This window comes from Podarcis pityusensis, assembly GCF_964106645.2.
Source record: "Podarcis pityusensis genome assembly, chromosome: 3".
In the NCBI taxonomy this organism is placed as follows: Eukaryota; Metazoa; Chordata; class Lepidosauria; order Squamata; family Lacertidae; genus Podarcis; species Podarcis pityusensis.
The window spans coordinates 45,663,437-45,688,834 of record NC_138026.1 but is presented as its reverse complement, the minus strand read 5'-3'; the positions used below and the strand labels follow the sequence as shown (position 1 = coordinate 45,688,834).

Below are 25,398 nucleotides of genomic sequence, written 5' to 3'. Positions count from 1 at the left end.
AAACTATGCTTTTTATGTGTTCAACTTACAAATTTTACTGAAGGGAATAAGTGTCCTAAATAAAACTAGGGAAGACAACGGCATGTCTTCTTCCAGTCTTCCAGATCACTTGCCTTTTCAGGCCTTAAGGGAAGTTAAAAAACAAAACAAAACTTAATGCTTTAAATTGGAAAACTACTATTGAACCAGAACTTCACAAAGCATATATTGTAAGTTAACTCAAAATGTGATCTCAAAGAGATACAAAGTAGTTAAAATAAAATAGACTGTGTTAAGTGTGGAACAGGGTGCCCTAGGCTCACACCCACTGCCAACAACTGTGTACACACCCTATTTAGTAAATACAGTGGTACCTCTACTTGCGTGTCCCTCTTGTTATGTATTCTTCGGGATATGCATGCAGCAAACCCAGAAGTATATTTCTGGGTTTCACCGCGTGCGCATACACAGTAGCACACTATCGCGCCACGCACATGCGCAGAACAGGCACCTCCGGTTGCGGAAACCTCAGAATCTGACTGGAGCTCCGGAACGGATCCCGTCCACAACCAGAGGTACCACTGTACAGGAGCACATATCTACAAACATGTAAATGCCTACCTTTAAATACTACATATATGTCAAATAAATTCCCCAGTTATGTTTCACAATCCTATATTCACATATCTAGTTTTAAGTCCCACTGAACCTAAAAAAAAACAAAACTTGTCCTGTGAAGTATCTGGTCAGATCATGATCACTGTTTACACGGGCAAAAAAAAATTGGAAAGATTTCAATACTACTAATTATCCAAATATCTATGGTGTTCTAAAAACAGAGCTGATGGACATAAACATACTACTATATTAACTTACTCTGAAGTAGTCACTGCAAGCTGCTAGGACTGCCTTGTGGGCATGGAATTTCTGCTCTTCCGCTATAAGAGTTATATCACAGAGGATCCCATCACTTCTTTGCTGGTTCAGAGCAGCCAAGACAGCATCATTATGAGAACTAGACTGGCAAAGCCTCTGGCCAGTCAGCATATCTTGAAAACTGCAAAAGATGAAGAAATAATCACACTCGCAAGCATGAAAATACCAAGAGTGAAAGGCATGCATATGTTTTCTACTTTTTCATTTCTAATTACGTCAGTCAAGCATACAATCCTGCATATTTACTCAAGACAAAAAAAAAAAAAAGGGCCACTGAATTGAATCAAACTCTGAAGTGAGAGTAGGATTATAAGTAGGATGATTTGGTACTACTGACACAGGTTGGAAATGGGTTTATTATTATTTCCCCACTATCATTATGGCCCACAATATAAAGATGGACTTAAATCTTTATGTACAACAGCATCACTCTGCAAGACATTCACAATGTGGCCGTTATCTCACAGCTTCAACTGTCCTAGCTATAAAAATAGGCATATTATTGTTGTAAATTGAGGATTAATCCAATTTACTAGGATCCCTCCCAGCCCTCTCAGCTTAATGACTTTAACTGTAGAAGATCCACAATTGCTGGGGCCAACAGTGTAAGAAGCCAGTTAGGCAAATTTAGCGTGACAGATTCACTTTCTTAAATGAGGATTGGCACTGAATGACTGCCTTTTGCAGAAATAATTAAATGGCCAGAGACTTTTGGAAGGCTAACATATCTTCAGCAGTCCTCTGCTGGTTCAGACCAAAGGCCCAACTCATCCAGCATCCTGTTTTTCCCAGTGTCCAACCAGATCCCTACGAGATGTTCTGCAAGCAGGGCATGAGTGCAACAGCAGCCTTTCAACACGTGGTTCCCAACAATTGGGAAGACATATTTAGAGCATGTTGTCTCTGACAGTAGAGGTAGAACATAGAATAGTGACTAGCAGCCACTGACACAGTTACCCTCCATGAATTTGTTGTATCTTCTTTTAAAGCCATCCAAGTTGGTGGCCGTCGCTGCCTCTTACGATAGCAAATTCCATCGTTTTCACTGTGTGCTGAATAAAGATGTCTGGCCCAAGTCTTCAAATATTTAGGTACAATATTTAGGACTAGTGTTATGAAAGAGGCAGGAAAAACTTCACTCTATGCACTTGCTCTTCACCATGCATAATTTTATACACCTCTATCATATCATCACTTACTTGCCTATGTTCTAAAGTGAAAGTGCCAAATGTTGTAACCTTTTCTCATAGGATTGTTGCTGTATCTCTCTGATTATTTCAGTTGTTGTTTGCCCTTCGAAGCCTTATAAGGCAGGCATGGCCAAACTTTGCCCTCCAGCTGTTTTGGGACTACAACTCCCATCATCCCTAGCTAACAGGACCAGTGGTCAGGGATGATGGGAATTGTAGTCCCAAAACAGCTGGAGGGCCAAGTTTGGCCATGCCTGCCTTATAAGAAGCTGCTGCAGGAGAGGGACTGTGAGCAACTAAGGAGAAACTGTGTTGCTCCCTTGTTATTTTTGCTACTGGTTGCTGCACGTTGTTTAACTCATAGTGTTCTATTTATAGTACAATCGTACCTTGGTTCTCAAACACCTTGGTACTCATATGTTTTGGCTCCCGAATGCCGAAAACCCGGAAGTAAGTGTTCCGGTTTTTAACGTTTTTTGGAAGCCAAACATCCAACGCAGCTTCCGCTTGAGTGCAGGAAGCTCCTGCAGTCAATCAGAAGCTGCATCTTGGTTTTCAAACACTTTTGGGAGTTGAGCAGACTCCCAGAATGGATTAAGTTTGAGAACCAAAATTCCACTGTATTGAAATGTAGCTTTTTGTATGTTGTTTTATTTTTGTTGTGCTATGTTTATGAAATTGTTACTGCTTTGCAATATTATTACAAAATTGTTTCTATTTTACTGTTTTTGCCTTGTTATTATGAACTTGTTACTACGTTATTGCTTTCCTATGTTACTATGGAATTGTTACTCTGTTATTGTTCTGCTATGCTGTTATGAAATTTGGTAGTGTTTGTTTGAAATTCATCCCTGTTTCTTTGTCGCAAACCGCTCTGAGCATGATTTTTCTGTAGGAAGTAAAGGTAAAGGGACCCCTGACCATTAGGTCCAGTCGTGACCGACTTTGGGGTTGCGGCGCTCATCTCGCTTTACTGGCCGAGGGAGCCGGTGCACAGCTTCCGGGTCATGTGGCCAGCATGACTAAGCCACTTCTGGCAAACCAGAGCAGTGCATGGAAACGCCGTTTACCTTCCCGCTGGAGCGGTACCTATTTATCTACTTGCACTTTGACGTGCTTTCGAACTGCAAGCAGCATACAAATAAAATGAAGGAATGAATGACTTCATTTACAGATAGGGAGGGAATCCAAATGCTTCTTGGGAATGGTGAGTTTTGAGTAAAAACTACAAGGAAATAGGGGAGTAGATCACATAGAGGCGTTCTTGGAGGCAGTTCCAGGCAAAAGGGTCAACAAAGAGAAATGGGTGGAGCCACTTCAGACAGCAGGGAATCTTGCTGAGGGTGGTGGCGCTTGAATAGCAAAGGTCAAAGGAAGGGACCTGTCAGGGGATATAAGAGCAGAAAGACAAGGAGGGCCAAGGCCACAGAAGGTTTTGAAGACATAGGTAAGAAGTTAGCAGTAGTTTAATCCACACCAAGCACTTTGCATCTTTCTTCTTCTTCCTTTTTTAAAGTGCTGCCACAAATTGTCAGTTATATCAAAAGAAGTCAGTAATATATTTAGAAAGATATTCTAGCGTATGGACACTTTAACGGTTTTGTGTGTTGGGAGGTTATATCTGATTTAGGATTACCAAACTATGTAAAACCTTTTTCCCAAATCATGCATGAACATTAATTTTTTTATGGTAAGGAGTCAAATATTTCAACCCTTCCAAGTGGCCCTTTTATTTGAGAATCTTGATATGAGTTGTTGGAAATGATTGGAACTATAAAGTGAATGGAGGAAAAGAAACTAAATTCTTGCACACCTCATGTGTTGGTGTCCCAATAAGTCCACATACATGTAACAATTTTGTGAAAAGGACATACTAAGCTTTTCAGACTCCCCCCCCCCCCCCCCCCGCGCTATAATTGTTTAGCTACATAATGGGGACTGGTGACTCTCATATCTGTTTTTACAGCCATTTGGATGTTTTATTTTCTGATTAGACAATAGTGCCTCTGCCTGTCTAGTGGGAATATTTGTTTTGTTCATGTGTAGGTCTCCCTAACTCAAAGTTCAGGATGGAACATTAGCTTATTTATTCAACTTTGCACAAGTGCTGTATAGGAGCCTCCTATACAGTATTCTGACAGCAAAAATACTATTTTGAAATTCTCTGCTCTGTCATTCAGATGAATAGCCTACGTTGGAACATTATATTCAAATAAAATGGCTCTTCTGCTTTCTACTACATGCACACAAATGTTATTATAAATATCCTACAGACAGATAAGTGTGCTAAGGTATCAAGTGAAAATGTGTTAGTTTGAATCTGAGCCTAATTTTGTGAACTGAATAGTTTGAGAGGTGTGACTTTATTTGATAAAGAACTTGAAAGGGCAGGGGGTGTTTCAGAGTTCATATTTCTTTCTCTTTTAGTTTTTAAGAAGCATGCATAGAATTACATGTGAAATATGTAAAGATATAGTTATCAGAGCAATTACTCTATAAAAATGACCTCCTGCTGTTTGATGCATAAACCCATCACAGTAACCATCACAACCAATTTAATTGCCTTAATCAAATCAATTTGGGGAGGGACACATGGAGAGAATCTCACTGTTCTTTCTCCTTGATTGTTCATCATCAATGACAATAAAAACAACCTGTCCCCAAAGTTTAAATGGCAATCTACTGGCTGAGCCCATGAGGATCAACACAATGCTACTCAGTTTTCTGCCTTTACCTGCTTCAGCACAGACAGGAAGGCAAATCCTTTTTGTGTTAGGATGCTCAACATGCAAATGAGCTGAGAAATCACAGAAGGAGCAAATCTTTTACACCAGGCTTCCTCAACCTCGGCCCTCCAGATGTTTGGAGACTACAATTCCCATCATCCCTGACCACTGGTCCTGCTAGCTAGGGATCATGGGAGTTGTAAGCCAAAAACATCTGGAGGGCAGAGGTTGAGGAAGCCTGTTTTACACCATGCATAAATATTTCTATGGGGGTAAGTTGGAGAGAAAAAACCACACAGAAGCCTAACACAAGAGCAAAAAGTAAATCCTCCTGGACATGTCTCGGCACAGTCATTTTGATGTAATATTTATGTATGCAATTTGCCATCCTCTAGGCTAGCATACAGTGAATGAACACACACTCGATGGAAACTGGCAGGACAGCTCCATGAACTATACCTGAGGCACACCTCAGACGGCATCCTTCAGCTTTGCCCTTCTGAACCTCTTGCTTCTTAAAAAAGTATAGGGAAAACAGTGCACATTCCAGCTGCAGAGAAAAGGAAGAAAACAAATAATAGTTAGAATTAAAAGCCCAAACTTTTGTTCACTGTACAGAAAACCCACCACTTCAAAAATAATCAATATATGTGGCAAAGGATATCGACATCTCTTATTAATGGAACAGACTGGCTGCAACAATTTGATGACATAATGGAGCCATACTAATAATAAAACCCTAGATACTTTTTTGTGGGTGCAAATTAAGATACAAGAAGTAGCATTAATAGAATACTCATTGCCCGATTGGTGCATAGCTTCCAATTTATCGGTGTTAATTTTATGTGTATACTACTTTCCATGTGTGCTCAGATGCTTTACATGAAGCTGATATTGTGTTACAATATTAAAAAAGCCAGCCCAGAAAAAAATAGTCTGCAATAACTCAATAGTTAAAGCACAACAGATACTTAATATGATGCATAACTAATACAAGTGTTAGATAAGATTCCACTAAACAATTCATTAAAAAATATTAGAGCACCATTCAAAAATGGTTTGCAAATACAAAAGAGAAACAAAAATATTCCAACAGGAAGAGAAATACCTAATTAATACAGGTTATAGCAAAATCAATAATCATTAAACAAATCCACAGGACAAAGTGCATAATTAAGAACCAACAAGACTACATTAAAATCCAATATTGACTTGTCCCTTTCACAAACTCGATTCATATGCTCCACCTGATTAAATATACCATCATATTATCATATTTTTCTTGCTTTCACCAGGGAAAAATACAACTAACTTTCCTTGTCCGCTCACAGGAGGTTAACAAATTGTGAGATTAAATTTTCCATCTAGCATAAAACCAGGGTCCGGTTTGTGCTAAATGGAAAACCTATGATGTACAATGTGTAGCTGACACAAGTCTCAGGACTCTAGGAAATCTGAAAAGCATTATTTATTCCATACACACTGATGGACAATTTTCTGTCTGTATGGCATCTTTTCCAAAAATTATTTCAGTACACTTCCAATCAGTTTTAACCTTCTGAAGTCTTAGTTGAGCAAAAGCATGAGCATTATAGCTTCAAACTTTTAAAATATGATTTAAGGGCTGTTTATTTAAATCTCCCCCCCCAAAAAACCAACCACCACCCTGCAGGAAATTTTGCAGAGGCATTTTAATCCAAGGACTGGAGGGTTATTGCAGAGATTCCATAGTCCCTATTGGGTTGCCATTAAACTCATATTCTGAGTGCTCTTCATTTTTTTACCAGTTCACCTCACAGCCCATATCTGTCTAGTAACCAAAAAGTCTAAGCCGCAGAGTTAAATACAGGAAGACTGCATACACCAAGGAGTGGCAACAAAGAGATAGAACCAGAGAGTCAGATGATGCAAGTCCATCAGTAATTGTTCCCACATGAGCCTTACTAGGTGTGTCTGCAGATGTTTATTTTGAAGCTTCCCTTCAAGCAAAGGTGAAACAGTGTTTCCAGCCACCCTTGTTTTCCACGTTCCAGAACAGAAGTCTTTCAGCACCAGTATGTTTTGAAATGGGTTCACGCCTCAAGTGCAGAAAAATCAAGCAGTGAATATGCATATGTACGCATGCCGACCATAAGGCTTAACCTAACCATATGGCCAGAGGCTATAGATATCCAGCGATCTGCACAACTGATAAGTTTTACATTTAAAAAAAATCTATTCTCAGAAATACAACAGGAAGCTCTTCAATGTCATTCTCGTCCTCACATCTGAGAATGCTCCACATATGAAACACAGTGAAATGGCAGAATGCACTAAACCAGAGATAGCCAATTTGGTATCTCCATATGTTACTAGACTACAACTCCCATCATCCACTCTGCAGGCTGATGGGAGTTGTAGTCCATAACTATTGGAAGGGCCCCCGCATTGGCTACCCCATGAATAAACCATTTCAGAGTATAGTAAAGGTGTCCCTGCAAACAGAAAGCAAGTACCGCAACAAAAGGACTGAGCTAGAATCCATATACCTAGTTTCCTTCATACAGAATTTTGTTTGTGTTTCATGTGGGGAAACATTCAAAAACTGTGCCCCTCACTGGGAGGTTTATACTTCAACCTATGTCCTCCAAAAATTTATCACTTCATTTTATTTTATATGTAGACCAAGACTAACAGGAGCTAGCAAAGAGAAAAGCAGAGCTGACAACTTCAAGCATTATGAATCCAAGTTATTTTTCACCTTTCAGAAGGGATTGTTGTCTGAGAGATGAGGTGGTCTCACTCTACGTATTTATCCCATAATTGTGCAGCCCCCACCATCCATCACACCATCACTTTCATCATTCTATTAGACATAATAATATGTTTATGCTGCGTAGCAGATGCAAATGGGTTCTGTCCCAAAATCAGCATTTTGCACTATGTGCCAGCAATTTTAAAACCGAGAAAGTTCACAGAGGCACTACCTTCAGGGTTGCACTCTATTGATAATGTCAGCACGACCAGCAATTACTCTTTTAATAAGCCCAAGCACTCCCATGTAGAATATTTGATTCCAGCTGCTTTGATCTACTACACAGCAGTAGCAAACACTGCCCTGGAAAGGGTGGGCTGACTTGAAAAGCACATTCTGCTCCAGGAAGGACGTTATGACCAGATTAAAGCTACAAACCCACAGGCACAGCACATCCCATGAAACAAAAACACTGAGCAATTTCAATCTTTCAAAACCACTAGGAGCTGTAGTGTAACTGATTTGTTAGAAAGCATAAATATTCCTTCCTTATTTGCTTTAGAAAGAGACAACAAACAAAATGCCCTTCTATTTTTTTAAAGCTTTGTTTTAATTATTTTATTGCTGAAAGTCATACAGGTGACAGGCATTGAATATTCTCAGCAACAACACAGGAAAGATTTAAAAGCACAGTGGGGAGAACCAGAAAGCTAAAACTGTTTTTGTGTTATTTTTAAGCGCATCGTCAGTGCTGGAGGGTGTTACGTATGTTAAGATCTATAATGTACACAACTGAAATAGAATTTAAACCTCGTGAATTTAAACATTTGCAACAGTTCCAGTTGGATTCACTTGCTCATTTTATTGCCAAGAGTTAGAAAAAGCCAGGAATCTGTCTACATTTATTCAGGATAAAGCACACAGTGATGGGAAATGTTTTAGACGTAATAAGGACACCAACCTGCCCACTAATGTTATGAATTCTTTTTATATAATGTCCATCAAGTTAACTGTTGTTTGACTATAAGTTTCAAAATTGTATTACTGCACGCAAGAACTAGGAATCACCAAACTGTCTTCAAAAATGGAAATAAGAGTGGCTAAAGCAAACATCATTTTTGTGCTTTTGTGAATTTGCTGCCAAACAGGATCTCAGGTGTAGGAAGACAGCTGAAGGTCTATTTCCATCTTCCCAACTTCAAAGCCAATGAAATTTATGGTCAAACATAGTACTGACCATTGCTTTTTTTGGTGGGTGGGGGTAGTATTTAGATAGAATGTCCTGTTCATTGCCTATGAAAAGTGAAGGGAAATCTCATACATAGTATCCTTTATTATCAAATGCCAAGAGAGTTTACAAAATATATTTAAACAGCATATACTCAAAGCAACAGTAACTCAAAACATCAATGCAAGAACCGCAGTAGGAAAACTAATCAAATAATCATTAGAATTTCCACTTAAATTACACCACATACAGAGGACTGCTACTTTCTCCCCACTTTTTAAAACAACAACAAATCTTGCTCCTGTACATTTAATGATACCTGAACACATATGCTTAGCAGGTGAAGCCTTTTTCCTAGCCCCTTAGCTTCATGGCAAGAAAAGCATTGTGTATTACATTTCTGCATGTCTAGGTACTGTTAAAGGGAACCAGAGGAAGACCATTAAAAAATATGGCAGGCCAAGTAATGTTAGCAATCCTGTATGGAAGACAGTGCACTACTATGGGAGCTGCCTGTCCGCAGATGGAAGCAGGGCACAGAGAAGAAAAAAGGAGGCAAAGGACACAGAACACAGTAAGGGGGGGGATGTCAACAGCACTTACATAGCTGCTCTAATTCATCTTATTGTCAAAAATAGAGAGGTTATCAAATCACAGCAAGAACCACCACAACCACAACTCCAAGGTGCCACTGCTCAACAGAGAGAACACAGCAGTTGCCTGGAAAGTGGTTGGGAAATGTACTTCTGCGTACAGTGTTTTGAACTATACAGAACTAAGGAAATACCGTATTTTTCGCTCTATAACACGCACCCAACCATAACACGCACATAGTTTTTAGAGGAGGAAAATCCGTAGGCATGCCACCCGTAGGCATTCCCTCCATAACACGCACAGACATTTCCCCTTACTTTTTAGGAGGAAAAAAGTGAGTGTTATGGTGCAAAAAATACGGTAACCCCTGAGAAGAAGCAAGTATCACCTGACTTCATTTACAGGAATCTGCCTTATTCAGTGTCAGACTATTTGGCTACCTCGGCCACTATTTACTGTCTGTTCTGTCTGGCAGCAGCTCCCCTGGATCTCTGGCAGAGGAAAATCTTCTCTGTCACTAGCTACCTGATTCTTTTAACTCTGGAGCCATCAATGCGTTGCCAATGGATGCCTCACGGCAATGTTAGGGTGATTGCCAGACTCCCCTCCATGCTCACTTGCTGAACAAAATGAGCTCTGTGGCTGCAATGTTTGCTTGGACCTTTATGTTGGGCCTTCTCTGTCTGCGTGGGTCTTCTTTCCATCCCAATCGGACAGCAATGATTAGTATTTGGATTGGTGTGAGACAACAGAAGAGGTGAGCAGGGTTCAGAGCAAGCTGAGCATTGGAGAGCTAGCAATCGTGACCCCTCTCCAAGTTCTCTTTCGGCCAGTCAAGTTAATGTCTGGTATTGGGAATTCCGCTAAAGGGGGGGGCATTGGAAAGGTCTATAGGGGAGTGGGCTGTGGGTGGGAAAGGGTTTGGCACTGTGTGCCTCTTTCACTATTAAAAATCAGACATGCATCCTACTTTCTCCCTCTATGTGATTTGAAACATATCCATGTTTATGTAACAGAACATGTACTTTATTTGATATTTTGAACTGGGTGGGGTGGGGGGAGATATTATTGATGGCTAGAGGAGCCTTCAGTGACAGGTCAGAGACAGGTTATAATGAGAGCATGTAGCAGTGTCTCAACTCAAGGTATATCTGGATGCAACCAATTTGGCCTGGTTTGGAGACCGAAACTCTGGTGGATGACCCATGCTGGAACATGAACAAGGGGAGTATTGCAGGTGGAGCCTCATCAGCTTTAGATACCAAACACCTTCTGGGTTGCCTAGCCATGGTTGGACTGGAATGCAGGTTGGCAGCAACTACAGTTCTTCCTGGTGCAGTGCGGTTGCTTTTCTTTTTAGAAAAAAATAGTGCTGCTACTCACCATGAAGTTGTTACAGTAAGTGCCACACTTTAAACATTTGGAGAGGGAAAGGTGTCAGTATTGCGTACCCTTGAGCAGCCCTAGAAAAAGGCACTGTCCTGATGAGTCATTCCCTGAAGGCGCTGAACTAGAAACTTCTGTTCCACCTTGTGCCTTTTGATTTACTGAGTGCTAAACAGATTCAAATTGGATCCTGTTCCCTACACAGAGCAAAGGCATCCTGCTTATGGCAGGGATTCTCCTCCCTCCTCCAATGAGAAATCTTTGTAATTGATAAATTTAAAATATTCCTAGAAAAGGGTAAAACATGTCCTAAACAGGCAACTTTCAGGAGAGAACTACAGAGGCAGGTTGTTGATTTTCTCTCCATACCCAGGAGAGAAACTTAGGGCCCATTCAGATGGCCTATTTATTGAGCATTCATTATAATTTGCTTACATAAAGCTTACACGGAGGTTAGTTTATATCCAGTATATACTGGGCAATAATTGTTATACGGGACCATGGGAAAGCAAAGCATCCGCTAAAAGAATGACATTCTTAACACCTTAATTCTTAATTAGGGTTGCCATATTGTGAAGATCAAAAAAGAGGACTCATTTGTCAACTTCTACTTATAACTATGGATCGCTATGATGACTCTAGCAATGAAAAAAAAGGATGTGTCCTGGAAAAAGAGGACATATGGCAACCATATTCTTAATGTCTTCCCCAGGAACTGTCACAGGCGGAACAAAGCAAGTTGACAGTTGACGGGGGGGAACAGGGTACTTACTTAGGTAAAGGTAAAGGTACCCCTGCCCATACGGGCCAGTCTTGACAGACTCTAGGGTTGTGCGCTCATCTCACTCTAGAGGCCGGGAGCCAGCGCTGTCCGCAGACACTTCCGGGTCACGTGGCCAGCGTGACGCTGCTGCTCCGGCACCAGAGCAGCACACGGAAACGCCATTTACCTTCCCGCTATAAAGCGGTACCTATTTATCTACTTGCACTTAAGGGTGCTTTCGAACTGCTAGGTGGGCAGGAGCTGGGACCGAATGACGGGAGCTCACCCCACCGCAGGGATTCGAACCGCCGACCATGCGATCGGCAAGTCCTAGGCGCTGAGGTTTTACCCACAGCGCCACTTAATTCTAGTTCAGTAATTACCTTGGGCATCTGTAAAATTAAAGTGTCAGCTTTTAGTATCCATGCAACTAACCACAGCCGATATGAGGCTCAGCTTTCAATTCAGTACAGTCATACCTCGGGTTGAAGTAGCTTCGGGATGAATATTTTATGGTTGTGCTCCACGGCGACCCAGAAGTAATGGAGCATGTTACTTCTGGGTTTTGCCGCTCACGCATGCACAGACACTCAAAATGACATCACACACATGCGCGGAATCGCCGAATCACACCCCGTGCACACGCAGACATGCGGACGCAGGTTATGTTTGTTTCTGGATGCGAATGGGGCTCCAGAATGGATCCCGTTCGCATCCAGAGGTACCTCTGTATAGTACTCCTTCACACAGCACAGTTAACCTATGGAAATCACTCCTACAATAAGCAGTGATAGCCATCAACATGGTTGGCTTAAAAAAGAGAATTAGACAAATTTGTGGAGAATAAGGCTATCAGCAGCTACTAGCCCGGGTGGCCAGGATCTGCCTTCACTGTCAGAGGCAATACGCATCTCAACACCAGTCGCTGGCAACCGCGGGAGGTGAGAGGGCTGTTGTGCTCAGGTCCTCCTTGTGTGCTACCCACAGGCATCTGGTTGGCCACTGTGTGAAAAGGATGCTGGACTAGATGGGCCACTGGTCTGATTCAGCAGGCTGTTCTTCTGTTCGCAAACTGGCTAGTTCAATGCTTGTCTGTCCGTCTCTGTCTCTGTCTCTGTCTCTGTCTCTGTCTCTGTCTCTGTCTCTGTCTCTGTCTCTGTCTCTGTCTCTCTCTCTGTCTCTCTCTCTCTCTGTGTGTGTGTGTGTTTACTATCTTAACTACCTAGTCCAAGCCTGGGAGTTGATTTACACCACCATTTTGACCTGACAGAAGAATCAGAATTGAAACGGAACGTTTTAGGCAGGAGTCTATTCTGAAATATTTACCTTTTGTCCAGACACTTAGGCAGCTCATACTGAGTTGACCCATATTTCAAACACCCCTCAATTCAAAAAGTGGGTCAGCTGATTCAGGGCTGGCTGGTGATCTGTGCATGCAATTAACTACTCATGCATATATTTTTGCATGTGGGGGGGAAAAAGTCACCTTAGGCTAACTTCATTCCAGGTTTCTGCCTCGGCAAAATGGATGCACTAGGTTTTCCACACTTAATTCCCTTGAACAATAATAAAATAAAATTAAATTACATTTTTAATCAGTGTTATCATAAAATATAAATAATATTTGTCAGAATTCTCATAATTAACTGCTGGTACTCTGGGTCCTTAGGGACCCCTATGACAACAAGGAGATATAAGTCGTCACTGCCACCTGATTTCACTGAAAGAGAACGAAATCAGCTTTATGGAGATTGGGTAGCAGCAGAAGGCTAAACAATTAGCACAGCACACTCTCATAGCAACTTTTCCCCTTGGGATCTTAAATGCTACCTACTTAAAAACCTAAGGCTGCTATTCTAAACACCCTTACTAACATATAACTTCTACTGAACACAATGGGACTTATTACCAAATAAATAGGCATATAATTGTACTGCAAGGATTAATATTATATATTTCAATGCCAGTAACACTGGGTATTATTTGCACTGAAATATATAATCTTAGAAAGATTAAATGAGATCTTTTACACACCAAGTAATCTTTTTAAAAACCACCTTGGTAACAATTTAAACTTTGCTCAGACGCTAAAATAATAGCAAGGTAACAGCCTAGTTTCAAATGACCAAGTGACGTAGAACTATAGAAAACATTAAATTCAGTCCTGCACAGTTTTTAAGTAATCACAAAAAGAAACTCAAGTAGAAGAATAGTTCATATAGGGTTGGCACATTTTCCAGCAGGTCTGCTGTGTCCTTTAATGGCTCTATGAAAGACAGAAATTCTTTTTTTTTTTAATTAAATATTTTTTATTTAATAGAAATTCATAAAAATAAGCTTTGTCCACCACACAACGATGAACAGCATCACCTGGCCATTTATGCACTGAAAGGTATTGAAATGCACAGGTTCATAAATCACCTAACAATTTTGTCCATTTTCCTGTTAAGCAACCTGAAGATTGGAAAGTACAGAGCACACACTCCCCGAAAGCAGAAGAATAATCTGAAACGGTGATAGGGGAACCTGTCCAGATGTTCTTCACTGGGACTCCCATCACCCTCAGGCAGCACAGCCAAGGGCCCCTGATGATGAGAGTTGTAGTCAGACAGCACCTCCCTCATCTAAAGGGTTGCAGAGAAACGAAAGAACCGTGGTAAACCACTTGTGGATTGAACCCCTCTCCTGAAGCAATTCTGCTCCCCGCTATTATGCAGCCTTGTATTCTTACAGGCAGGGAGCGAACGCTAAGAGGCGGCCTTTGTGCCTTCAATAGTCGTGCAGAATGGAAAACGGCGGCATTTCCTCACCTCCTGCTCAACAGGACAAGCAGCACCTGCCAACCCCCCCCCCCCTCCTTTTGCATGGCACAAAACCAACAGGAAAAGCAACACTGCCATCCCAAACACATTTGCTCCAGCGTAACTCTTCCCGCCTCCCCACCCCCACCCCGGCCCGTTTCCTCCGTGGCGCTGTCCTTCTCCTCCCCCCCCCCCCAGCCCGCGCTCCCCAACAGGCTCCGCAGAAACCGAGCCGCCTGCGAGTCAACTTGAAACCGCACGCGAGGGCTGCAGCAGTGGCGCCGGCCTCTCTAAGGCGCTGTTTGGGGTTGCCCTGGCAACCGGGCAGCGCAGACGGGGCAGGGGGGGGGGGGAGAGAGAACCCCCTTCGTTATTGGCTGAGGGGCAGCCCAGAAAGCTCCGCTTCACGAGCCGCAGAACTCAAGTGGACTTTTTTTTTTTTTTGCCTGCGGCACTGGGGCAATTAGCCCGGCTGAGGCGCTGCTGCCGCCTCTTGCTAAGCAGGGCCCGCCGTCCCCTCCGCCCCGTGCCCTTCCGACCAACGTCACCAGCAGAACATTATGCATATATTTGGAAGGGGACCCCTCACCCCCCCCCCTTTGAAGGTCCATGAGCCGGTGGTTCAGCTGCCCGAGCGAGCGAGCGAGCGAGCGCCGCGTCCTAATCCCGCCGGGCTTCCCGCGCGCGCTCACCTCTCAAGGAGACGTCGCGTCCCGCTTTGTCCCCGGGCTGCTCTGAGGAGGAGCCGCGGCGGCGGCGGCGGCGCCCGAGGGAGAGAGGCGTCCAGCGAAGGCGCACTTCTTCTGGCAGCGGGACGACCTCGACTGCGCTCCACTCGCTGGTACGCGGCGGCGGCGGCGGCAGGAGGAGCAGCAGCAGGAGGAGGAGGAGGCGCCACTCTTTCTCCCACGCTCTCCTTGCCTTGCCTTCCCCGCCTCCCCTTCTCCTTCCAGCCGGGTCTCCTCCTTGCCAGTGCGCAGAAGCAGCGGCGGCGGCGGCGGCGGCGGCGGCCACGCATTGTGAGCGGGCGGCGAAGCCGGAGGACGCCGAGCAACACACCTGCCGGAGGAGGAGGCGGAGCCTGAGGCTCCTGGGGCGGAAAAGGAGGCGGCCAGGGGAGGGAGTCCCGCCCGCCCGTGTTCAGCGCCGTCGCTTAAGCGTAGCTGCAGGCGCTTTGGAGGGGGATCAGGGCAGCCTGGAGCCCCACACAGCTAACGGGCCTTTCCAACGGATCCGACCCTAGGAACCCATACCTAGGGGCCGAGGGGTCTTCGGGCCACCCAAAATATTTGAGGGGGGTCCCCTCCAAGTTGATGGGCATTGCCATTCAAGTGGGGTGCGCGCGCCGCATCATGGCCCCTCCCCAATGTTTTATTCAAGTTGGCACCCCTGAGTCCAACGCAGACTTCCATACCCCTCTGTGGGCTCAAGATGTTTTGTCCCAAGGGAAGAGGGCTCCCCCTTCAAACCCGTGTGCTGGAGTTATAGCTTCCAAGTGACCCTCACTATCACTATTTGGCAGCAAGTGACTTTTCAAATTGCTTTCTCTTATGCTGCCCGTTAGAACCCATTAGTTGTTGCAAAGTGAGTAGATTTAAGTATGCAACTCACGTGTGTGTGTGTGTGTGTGTGTGTGTGTTGCTTTGATCCAATTTGCTCTGGAATATCACTGATGGAGTAGGTGGAAAACCCTGTCACTGCCCCCAAAAGTGATAGGGTGCAATGTAGAACCAAAGATCAAGGGCCACAATTTTCCTCTGTAAAGTTGCCATATCAGGCACTGCATGCAGTGTTGCCAACTGAAGAGGACAAAACAGTACCGTTTTGATCCTGTACTTTATCTCCAGTATTAATGGAATCCTATCAATTTTGAGATGTGCTTGGGCATGACTTAATTATAACCTAGGCAAAGTTCACCGGGTGGCGCTGTGGGTTAAACCACAGAGCCTAGGACTTGCCGATCAGAAGGTCCGCGGTTTGAATCCCCGTGACGGGGTGAGCTCCCGTTGCTCGGTCCTTGCTCCTGCCAACCTAGCAGTTCGAAAGCACATCAAAAGTGCAAGTAGATAAATAGGTACTGCTCCAGCGGGAAGGTAAACGGCGTTTCCGTGCACTGCTCTGGTTCGCCAGAAGTGGCTTAGTCATGCTGGCCACATGACCCGGAAGTTGTCTGCGGACAAACGCCGGCTCCCTCAGCCAATAAAGCGAGATGAGCGCCGCAATCCCAGAGTCGGTCACGACTGGACCTAATGGTCAGGGGTCCCTTTACCTTTACCTTTTAAAGTTCACCTGCTCTCATAACTCATGCTGCTCACAAAGAATAAATTTAAGGTGCTGAATATTATCAGATTCATCTCTTGACAAAGCTGACCAGTAAGGGATTCAGAATGAGTTTAGCTAGAATAATGAGCCCAAGAGAACACTGGAAATGTTCACGAGAAGAAGAGAAATGAAGCAAAAGATTTAATTGCCTTAGACCATGTACAAAGTCACTGGGCAGTACTGCAAAAGGAGAACGTAAAGGGAAGAGGATTTATTTGCATTTTCTGTTTATGATTATGTCACCCTTTGAACTTCAAGGTAGCTTGTAGCCTACTTTAGTATTCACGTTGGGCACATGGCAATCCAGTGACCTTGTTTGTGTTGATTGATAAAACATCTCCCATCTTCATCTGCACACTGCAGAGGAAATTTAGTAGCAGTGAGAAAAATGTATTCCAAGTGAGTTGCCTCACATTACCAATCTTTTTTCAAAAAATTTTTGTTTTGTTTTGTGTTTTGTGGTACCCCTGCTATCTAGTAAGCAATGTGAGGTGCTGCCTCTCCCATGTCAATCTAACTGTTAATTGGCAGGGCATGGAGGATAAAAAGGGTTCGACAGAGCTCAAACTTAAATGGATTGGTGGGGGGCAGACATCCTAAAAGGAATATCTTATTCAGGAATAGAAAAATGTTTGATTAACAGGTGTGCATTTAAAGCTTCAGTTGGTTAATCCCATCAGTTAATATCTGTAGCTGTAGCAATGAGTAATTATCAGCTGTCTGGCTAGCATTTTACCTCTGGAAGAATGTGTGGCTATACAGTAAGATGCATGGTGATAGGACGCAATCAAATTGTCAGTACTTCTTCCTGAGATAAAAAAGGTGGACAAACCTTCAGTAGCAGTTTCAAAAGCCACCTGCAATCACCTACACTAGTTGTGAACATCATGCCAAATGATGATGATCTGTTAACCAGCATGGGAGAGAGAGAAAATAGCTGTCATGTGGCTAGCATCTGCTTCAAGGTCTGACACAACTGACACAGCTATAGAAGGAAAACATATTGCAAATCAATAAATGTGTTTGCTATCACCTCTTAAATAAGTAAAGATTGTAAACTCAGAGCTAAAAAGACAGATGGCACTTTGTTGGGCTCACAGTTAAATTCTCTCTGTCCTTTATTAATTACTTCCTACTCACACCTCTGAAGAACAATATTAATGGTGCAGTGCACCATCTGGAAAAGTTAGAATGTAGCATGCCTCCCCTATCCAAAACTGAAATGGCCTTAAGCCAGTGTAAATTACTTACCCCAGCATACATCTCTGCTTACTCTGGGGTGACAAAAAGCCCTGCTAGTGTGAGTTACATCAAGTATAAAGGGAAAAGAGAGGACGAGGAGTGAGTGTATTGGGGCAGGAAGAAGGATAAACAATCCTCCAATTTCGCTATACAATATTCTAACTATTTTCATTTACTGGTCAGAGTTCATTGGCCACAGAGTAACTTACACCACCCCAAATGCCTGTGTATTTATAATTCACCCTGTGTGAGTCAATGGGAAGGCACAAAATGAAGGCTGATATTTTGTGCTCCTGCACACACACATGAAACCGCCTGGCCAGGAGCAGTTAGGACATAACTTAACATGCACAGGAGATACCCCAGCATATCTGCCTGAATAGCATTGCTCTTACCATTGTTCTCCATAAGAACACAGTTCAGTACACCAGACGGTTAACTCGTGGTTCTCTGGAAGTTGCTAGACTCTAATGTCCATCAACTCCAGCCAATATGGCCAGAAGTCAGGGATGATGGGAGTTATAGCCCAGCAACATAGGTAAAGGTAAAGGGACCCCTGACCATTAGGTCCAGTCGTGACCGACTCTGGGGTTGCGGCGCTCATATCGCTTTATTGACCGAGGGAGCTGGTGTACAGCTTCCGGGTCATGTGGCCAGCATGACTAAGCCACTTCTGGCGAACCAGAGCAGCACACGGAAACGCCGTTTACCTTCCCACCGGAGCGGTACCTATTTATCTACTTGCACTTTAACGTGCTTTTGAACTGCTAGGTTGGCAGGAGCTGGGACCAAACAACAGGAGCTCATCCCGTCGCGGGGATTCAAACCGCTGACCTTCTGATCGGCAAGTCCTAGGCTCTGTGGTTTAACCCACAGCAACATATGGAGGGCCAAAGATTCCCCTTCCCCGCCCTAGGCTGTGTTCAGGATTGCAGTCCAAAATTTGCATTTTCATGAACTGTTTCACAGCCTGTCATCACTAGAATTCACAACTTTCAAACTGCTACTTCCTCTTTTAAGAGCTCTGGAAGTTGAGCGCTGTTTGTTTTTATACCAAGTGAACCAAAATAAGAGTGAGCATCTGGGGAAGAGGAAGACAATCACGATTATTTTTGATATGGGGGAGGAGGGCAATTCTGCTTCTTGTTTTTTCTAGTATTGATTGTGAAGAATCAAGAAACCAACAAATTAGCAAAAAAACAATAGAAGTCTTTTTAAGATAGATAAGAAATAACAAATACATAGCAACATCAGGGTGTGTGTGTGTGTGTGTGTGTGTGTGTGTGTAGGAGCTAGTTCATACAGCCATTTCTTTCTTTTGTGAAAAGTAACCACAGATTAATTTGGTTGTGAATAGAGACCATCATGGATAAACTAATACAGACAGAACTTCATATTGCACAAACACAAACTATGTTTATGAAGATGGATGGTACTTAATTTTAATTTATTAAGTGATAATATGTTGTATGTATCTTTTTTCTTTTTTATCTTTATCTTTTCTTTTTTGTTTGTCTTTATTATTGTTAATCTTTTCTTTTTTTTACTATGTTTATCTACTGAAAATAATAAATATTATTTGAAAAAAACAAAACAAAAACACAGGAGCCTTCAGTGAGACATACTGGTTATGTGATAGCATGATTCCTTAATAATTTACAGCTTTTGCTGATCCTCCAGTTCTGAATATGTTTTATTTAATACGAAACTTGATACCACTTAAACCAATGAGTAGGAATCACTGTTTCAAAAAATAGCAGCCAACCTCCTGAAAGGATTGCCTTTGCCTCTTTTGCTTCACATTGTTAGCCAGACATACACAAGACCCACCCAATGTTATTGCACATTTTATGTCTCCCGCCACTGCCCCTCCAAATCCTTGGCTTTCCTGTAATTTATTTTTTTTAAGTGTTTTTTATTAAAGATTTATTGGTTTACAAAAGTATGTGCAATGTCTCTTTTTTCAAGTTACATTTTCTACAGTTCAGTTTCATTTGTTGCAACATTAGTGTTACATTAGGAAGAAAAGGGGGGAAGAGGTGGAGGGAGCCATGGTGGGTGGGGGTGGGGTTGGGTGGCGATGTTTCTATTTTACTTAATGTATGTGTGGGGTTTTGTGTCAGCGTCGTTTGTGTAGGTTCTCTTTGCTATTTGCTTGTGTTCCTTTGGTGGTGAGAGAATTTGGGGTTGGCCTAGGGTGAGGTTGCTTGTTTGTGATTGGCTGTGGTGAACTTTGTTTTCATGAGTGAGTGGGGTGGGTGGGTGCTTTGAATTAGGTTATTCATATTGATTCATATGCTTTTGGCGAATTCTTGTCATTGTCTTGTTGGGCTGTGTATGTGATGAAGGGGAGCCATACCAGGGTGAAGGCTTCTTCTTCTGTTTGTCCCCGTGTCAGTTTCAGTTTATTGGTTATGTTTCCCATACTATTACCACTGGTCCATGCTTACTCCTGACAGGTCTCTCCAGTGTCTGGTTATGATGTTTCCGGGTGCTGAAAGTAGGTGGGTTATGAGTTCTTTGTGATGTAAGTGGGCATTATCGTCTTGGAATATGTTTAGTAGAGCCAATTCTGGGGCGATTTCGAATACAGTGGTACCTCGGGTTAAGAACTTAATTCATTCCGGAGGTCCATTCTTAACCTGAAACTGTTCTTAACCTGAAGCACCACTTTAGCTAATGGGGCCTCCCGCAGCCGCTGCACCGCCGCCATGTGATTTCTGTTCTCATCCTGAAGCAAAGTTCTTAATCCGAGGTACTATTTCTGGGTTAGGGGAGCCTGTAACCTGAAGCGTCTGTAACCCCAGGTACCACTGTACTTCCTTAGTTATTTTACATATTTCTTGTATGGCTGTTGTCCAGAATAGTTGGATTTTGGGGCATTCCCACCGTTGAGCAGAGAAGGTCTGCAGGGGGCTTCTCCTGTTTGCTTGAACACCAGTAGAACACTTTGTTCAATTGGAGGGTCATGCTTTATCTGTGTCTCCAGTCACACCAAGGGTTCTGTCTGCATTCAGATGAACATGAGGAGATGTCCTCTACAGATATTTTCCATGGCCAGGGACTGAGTGCACAGAGCAACATAGGAGTGGATATTGCATACACACCCTTGCCCATGGATACAAAATGTGTGTGTCCAGACAGACACCTTATGGCAGATCCTGCCCTGCATGAGGAGTCTCTAGAATGTACCCTTGTATTTAGAAAGCCATAAGCAGGCATAGGCAAATTCGGCCCTCCAGATGTTTTGGGACTACAACTCCCATCATCCCTGACCACTGGTCCTGTTAGCTAGGGATGGTGGGAGTTGTAGTCCCAAAACATCTGGAGGGCCGAGTTTGCCTATGCCTGGCCATAAGCTTCTGGTAACAATGGACAGTAGGCTTCCCTGTATAGCTGTCTCCCAGCTAAGGGGTTTTTGCAGGTGAGAATTAGACACACAGAAATATTTATGTACCAGGAACGACCTGCTGAGACAAAATCAAGTTCAATTATATCACTTCACTAGCAAGGTATGAATCCTGTTACAGAACAAAAACTTAAGGTGAGTAGAATAGCTGTTTATACTCTGTGACCTTGAACAAGGAACGCTTGGGATACATTTTAAAATAGCAAACCTGGGCTTCCTGATGAAAGAATGGCTAGAATCAGAGATACAAACCTAACATCTGCTATAAGCAAGGTCAACAAGCTGTAGAGCAAATAAACTAAAATATTTGGCTCACTGCCACGCCAAATACATCACACAAATACATTAGTTATCACTTACAATATACAACTTACAACTGTCATCCCGCCACTCCTTGGTGTGTGGAGTGCCCCAGGGTGCGATACTCTCCCCGATGCTTTTTAACATCTTTATGCGCCCCCTCGCCCAGCTTGTCCGGAGTTTTGGGCTGGGCTGCCATCAGTATGCTGATGACACCCAACTCTATCTGCTGATGGATGGCCATCCTGACTCGGCCCCAGACACACTGATCAGATGCTTGGAGGCTGTGGCTGGATGGTTACGTGGGAGCCGGTTGAAGTTAAATCCTTCGAAGACAGAGGTCCTCTGGCTGGGACGGGACGATATGGGATTGAGGGGGCAACTCCCATCTCTTGCGGGGGTGCAATTAGTGCCAGCACCGTCCGTTAAGAGTTTGGGTGTAATCTTCGATACCTCCCTCTCCATGGAGGCACAGATTGCAGCTATAACAAAGGCGGCATTTTTTCATCTCCGCCAAGCTAAGCAGTTGGCTCCTTACCTCTCTCTCCCTGACCTAGCCACTGTGATCCACGCGACGGTCACCTCCAGACTGGATTATTGTAACTCGCTCTACGTGGGGCTGCCCCTGAGACTGACCCAGAAACTCCAGCGGGTGCAGAATGCCGCAGCGAGACTCCTTACGGGGTCTTCGCTGCGGGATCACATTCATCCGGTGCTATACCAGCTGCACTGGCTCCCGGTGGAGTACAGGATCAGGTTTAAGGTGCTGGTTTTAACCTTCAAAGCCCTATACGGCCTAGGACCCTCGTATCTACGGGACCGCCTCTCCTGGTATGCCCCACAGAGGAACTTACGGTCTTCAAATAAAAACATCTTGAAGGTCCCAGGCCTCAGAGAGGTTAGGCTGGCCTCAACTAGAGCCAGGGCTTTTTCGGCTGCGGCTCCAACCTGGTGGAACGCTCTGTCACAAGAGACAAGGGCCCTCCAGGACTTGACATCTTTCCGCAGGGCCTGCAAGACAGAGCTGTTCCACCAGGCCTTTGGTCAGGGCGCAGCCTGACTCCCTCCTTTGGCAATCTTTACAATACTTTAGTTTATGGTTGCCATCAATTTTGATTTTAATTAATTCTTTGATGTTTTTATAATGTTGCACTATTTTAGTGTTGTTAGCCGCCCTGAGCCCGGCTTCGGCTGGGGAGGGCGGGATATAAATAAAATTTATTATTATTATTATTATTAATATGGGAATATAAAATTGTTGCAATTTTCAGAATGCTGTATTTTGTTTCAAAATCTGCCTTTCAAAATGGTAACTCTTTGTATGATGTTTGAAACAATTATTTTTGCTTTGAAGTAATTTTGATTGTTAGCTCTTTTATTGTATTAATCGGCAACTAATTTAGGGAATGAAACAAATCAATCATGTAATGTTTTGACTATATATCTAAAGAGCTAAAAGGCATGTCGCTAGTATTAGTTTGAGGGTTGTTTGAAAACCCTCTGCTTGTGTGAAATAAATCTGGTAAGCCACAATTATTATGAGCCTTGTGTTATCCCATGCTATGATTTTTTTTTTATTCGCTGTGCAACAATGTACACTGGGTTTTGTTAGGTGTAGGAAATTCTCTTATTTATGTAAACCACTTAGAGGTTGTTGCCTTCTATTCAGTTGTTTATAAATTTTGTTAGAATAAATTTCAGTTGATTTCCACATTGAATTTGAGGCAATCAATAATTGTGCAGCCTAGATGTGCAAGAGAATTTGTGACTAAGATACTATTTGTGACTAAGAATTAAGACTAATACACAATAATCCATTTAACTCCTCATTTCCTCTGCTCTTCACTAACAGTAGCCATTCCATCTGGTTACAATAGAGGGACAGATTGAAACAGAGCCTGCTCCATGTACCATTTAAAATACTACTCTCAGGGCTTTTTTTCAGGTGGGACTCACTGGAACTCAGTTCCATCACCTCTGAGGTGGGCGCCATTGCGTTTCTAAGAGAACAAAGGAGGTGCTCGTGGTGAGTTTCAGCACCTGTTTATCTGGAAAAGAACATTCCCTACTTTATTTGGTTCCTCCTCTTCCTGAACTGTTCCCACTCAGGAAGGTCATTGCTAGATCTCTGTGACTTTAATAAATGGTGACTGACAGCACAATCCTAGCCATGCCTACACACCAGAAGTAAATCCTTTTGAATTCAATGAGGCTTACGCCCAGGTATGTAGGATAGGATTGCAACCTGAGTTTGCTTGTTACAACCTCATCCCTTTCTCCTTTTCTGTCAAGTCTTTTATATTTAAAAACCTGCTGGCAGGTGCTGTCGATAGGGATCTTATAGCAGCTACCCTGGCCATGTTTCAATTAACAGTAATTTGGAAATATTTGGGGAAAGTAGCACACTAAATAGCTTTTAAAAGTAAGCATGTATGGGGTCTATGAGAATTTGGAAGAGCCAAAAGATAAGACAGTGTTGACATTTATTTCATTTAAGAGCTCTCGGCTTCAGATAGCTATGGTTCTTTCCATAAGGATAAGAGCCAAAGCAGTTTCACCCTCAAGCTGTGGATACAAACAGAAAGGAGTTTCTTTCAGATTGAATCTAGTTCAGGAGGTGGGAAATTGTACATCAACATGACCCCTCTACTGCAATGTCAGTAGTCTCAGGGGTTTTTTGTTGTTGTTGCTAGCACCATTGTCTATTTTGTGCTTAAAATGGCACTTAATGAATTACATCACCTAGTCAGTTAAAGCTTGCAGCTCTAGAAACAGCAAATGAATAATACAAAATGTGAAGTTCATTTTGGTTTTCAGAAACAGCTGTATTTGTGTATTTTTCATTACAGAGTTGATGTGCTCCTTTCTGTACCATTGATTATATTAGAATAAGTAATTAAAAACAGATCTGAGTGGGAAAATGTGATTGATAATAATAACAATATCTGTCTGGATGTATGATATGCAGATTTTATTTCCTAAATGAATTAATAATACATTATTTAGAGATGGATCAGAACTATTAAAAATGCATCTGAGGCAAATGAATAGATAGATACCAGGTAGTGAGCACTATTAAAATAATTGCTTTAAGAGCCATGCATAAAAGTAACATTGGGACTGACAGATTTTATGCCACAGTTGCTTTATACCAGTGCTAGCATGCCCAAAAGTGCAAGTAGTTAAATAGGTACTGCTCCAGCCAGAAGGTAAACGGTGTTTCCGTGCACTGCTCTGGTTTCGGTGTTCCGTTGCACCAGAAGCGGCTTAGCCATGTTGGCCACATGACCCGGAAAAACTGTCTGCAGACAAATGCCAGCTCCTTCGGCCTGTAAAGTAAAATGAGCGCCGCAACCCCAGAGTCATCTGCGACTAGACTTAACTGTCAGGGGTCCTTTACCTTTACCTTAGCAGCTGTAGTAATGGGACAGCATGAGTTGCTATTGTGAAAGCTGATAATATTCTATACGTTTACATGTTCATTTCAATAAATGAAATCACAGCCAGACTGTGGCTGCTTTTTGCCTTAATGGGGAAACCTTTGACCATTGGTGGACTCTGTGCCAGTAGCGGGTGGCATGGTGGCAGCACTCAGCTGGTCTCCAGTCAATCACAGTGCTGCTGCTTTCCAAGATGTAGAAGAGGAGGGGCAAGGCAGTGGTGAGGGCAGCACCGTACAAATGCACTGGCAGAGCCAAACCAGGACATTTGCAGTGCGCCAATCTTTCAACCGCCTTGCCCCTCCCCCTCTGCCTTCTGGTAAACAAGAGTGGTGCAACCATATGGAG

The 25,398-nt window shown here is 43.2% G+C and overlaps 1 protein-coding gene across 2 annotated transcripts in view; it reads right to left on the bottom strand.

The window, feature by feature from the left end:
- KLHL32 (kelch like family member 32) overlaps positions 1-15,393 on the bottom strand; it is a 67,926-nt gene extending 52,533 nt beyond the window's left edge. For both annotated transcript variants that reach the window (XM_080997536.1, XM_080997537.1), the window contains exons 1-3: positions 15,030-15,393; positions 5,291-5,381; positions 856-1,036 (exon numbers count right to left, since the gene is read on the bottom strand). In XM_080997536.1, coding sequence (XP_080853662.1) covers positions 856-1,036; positions 5,291-5,313 — 204 coding nt within the window. In that variant the 5' untranslated portion in view covers positions 5,314-5,381; positions 15,030-15,393. The remainder of the gene's footprint in view (positions 1-855; positions 1,037-5,290; positions 5,382-15,029) is intronic.
- Positions 15,394-25,398: the final 10,005 nt, after the last annotated feature.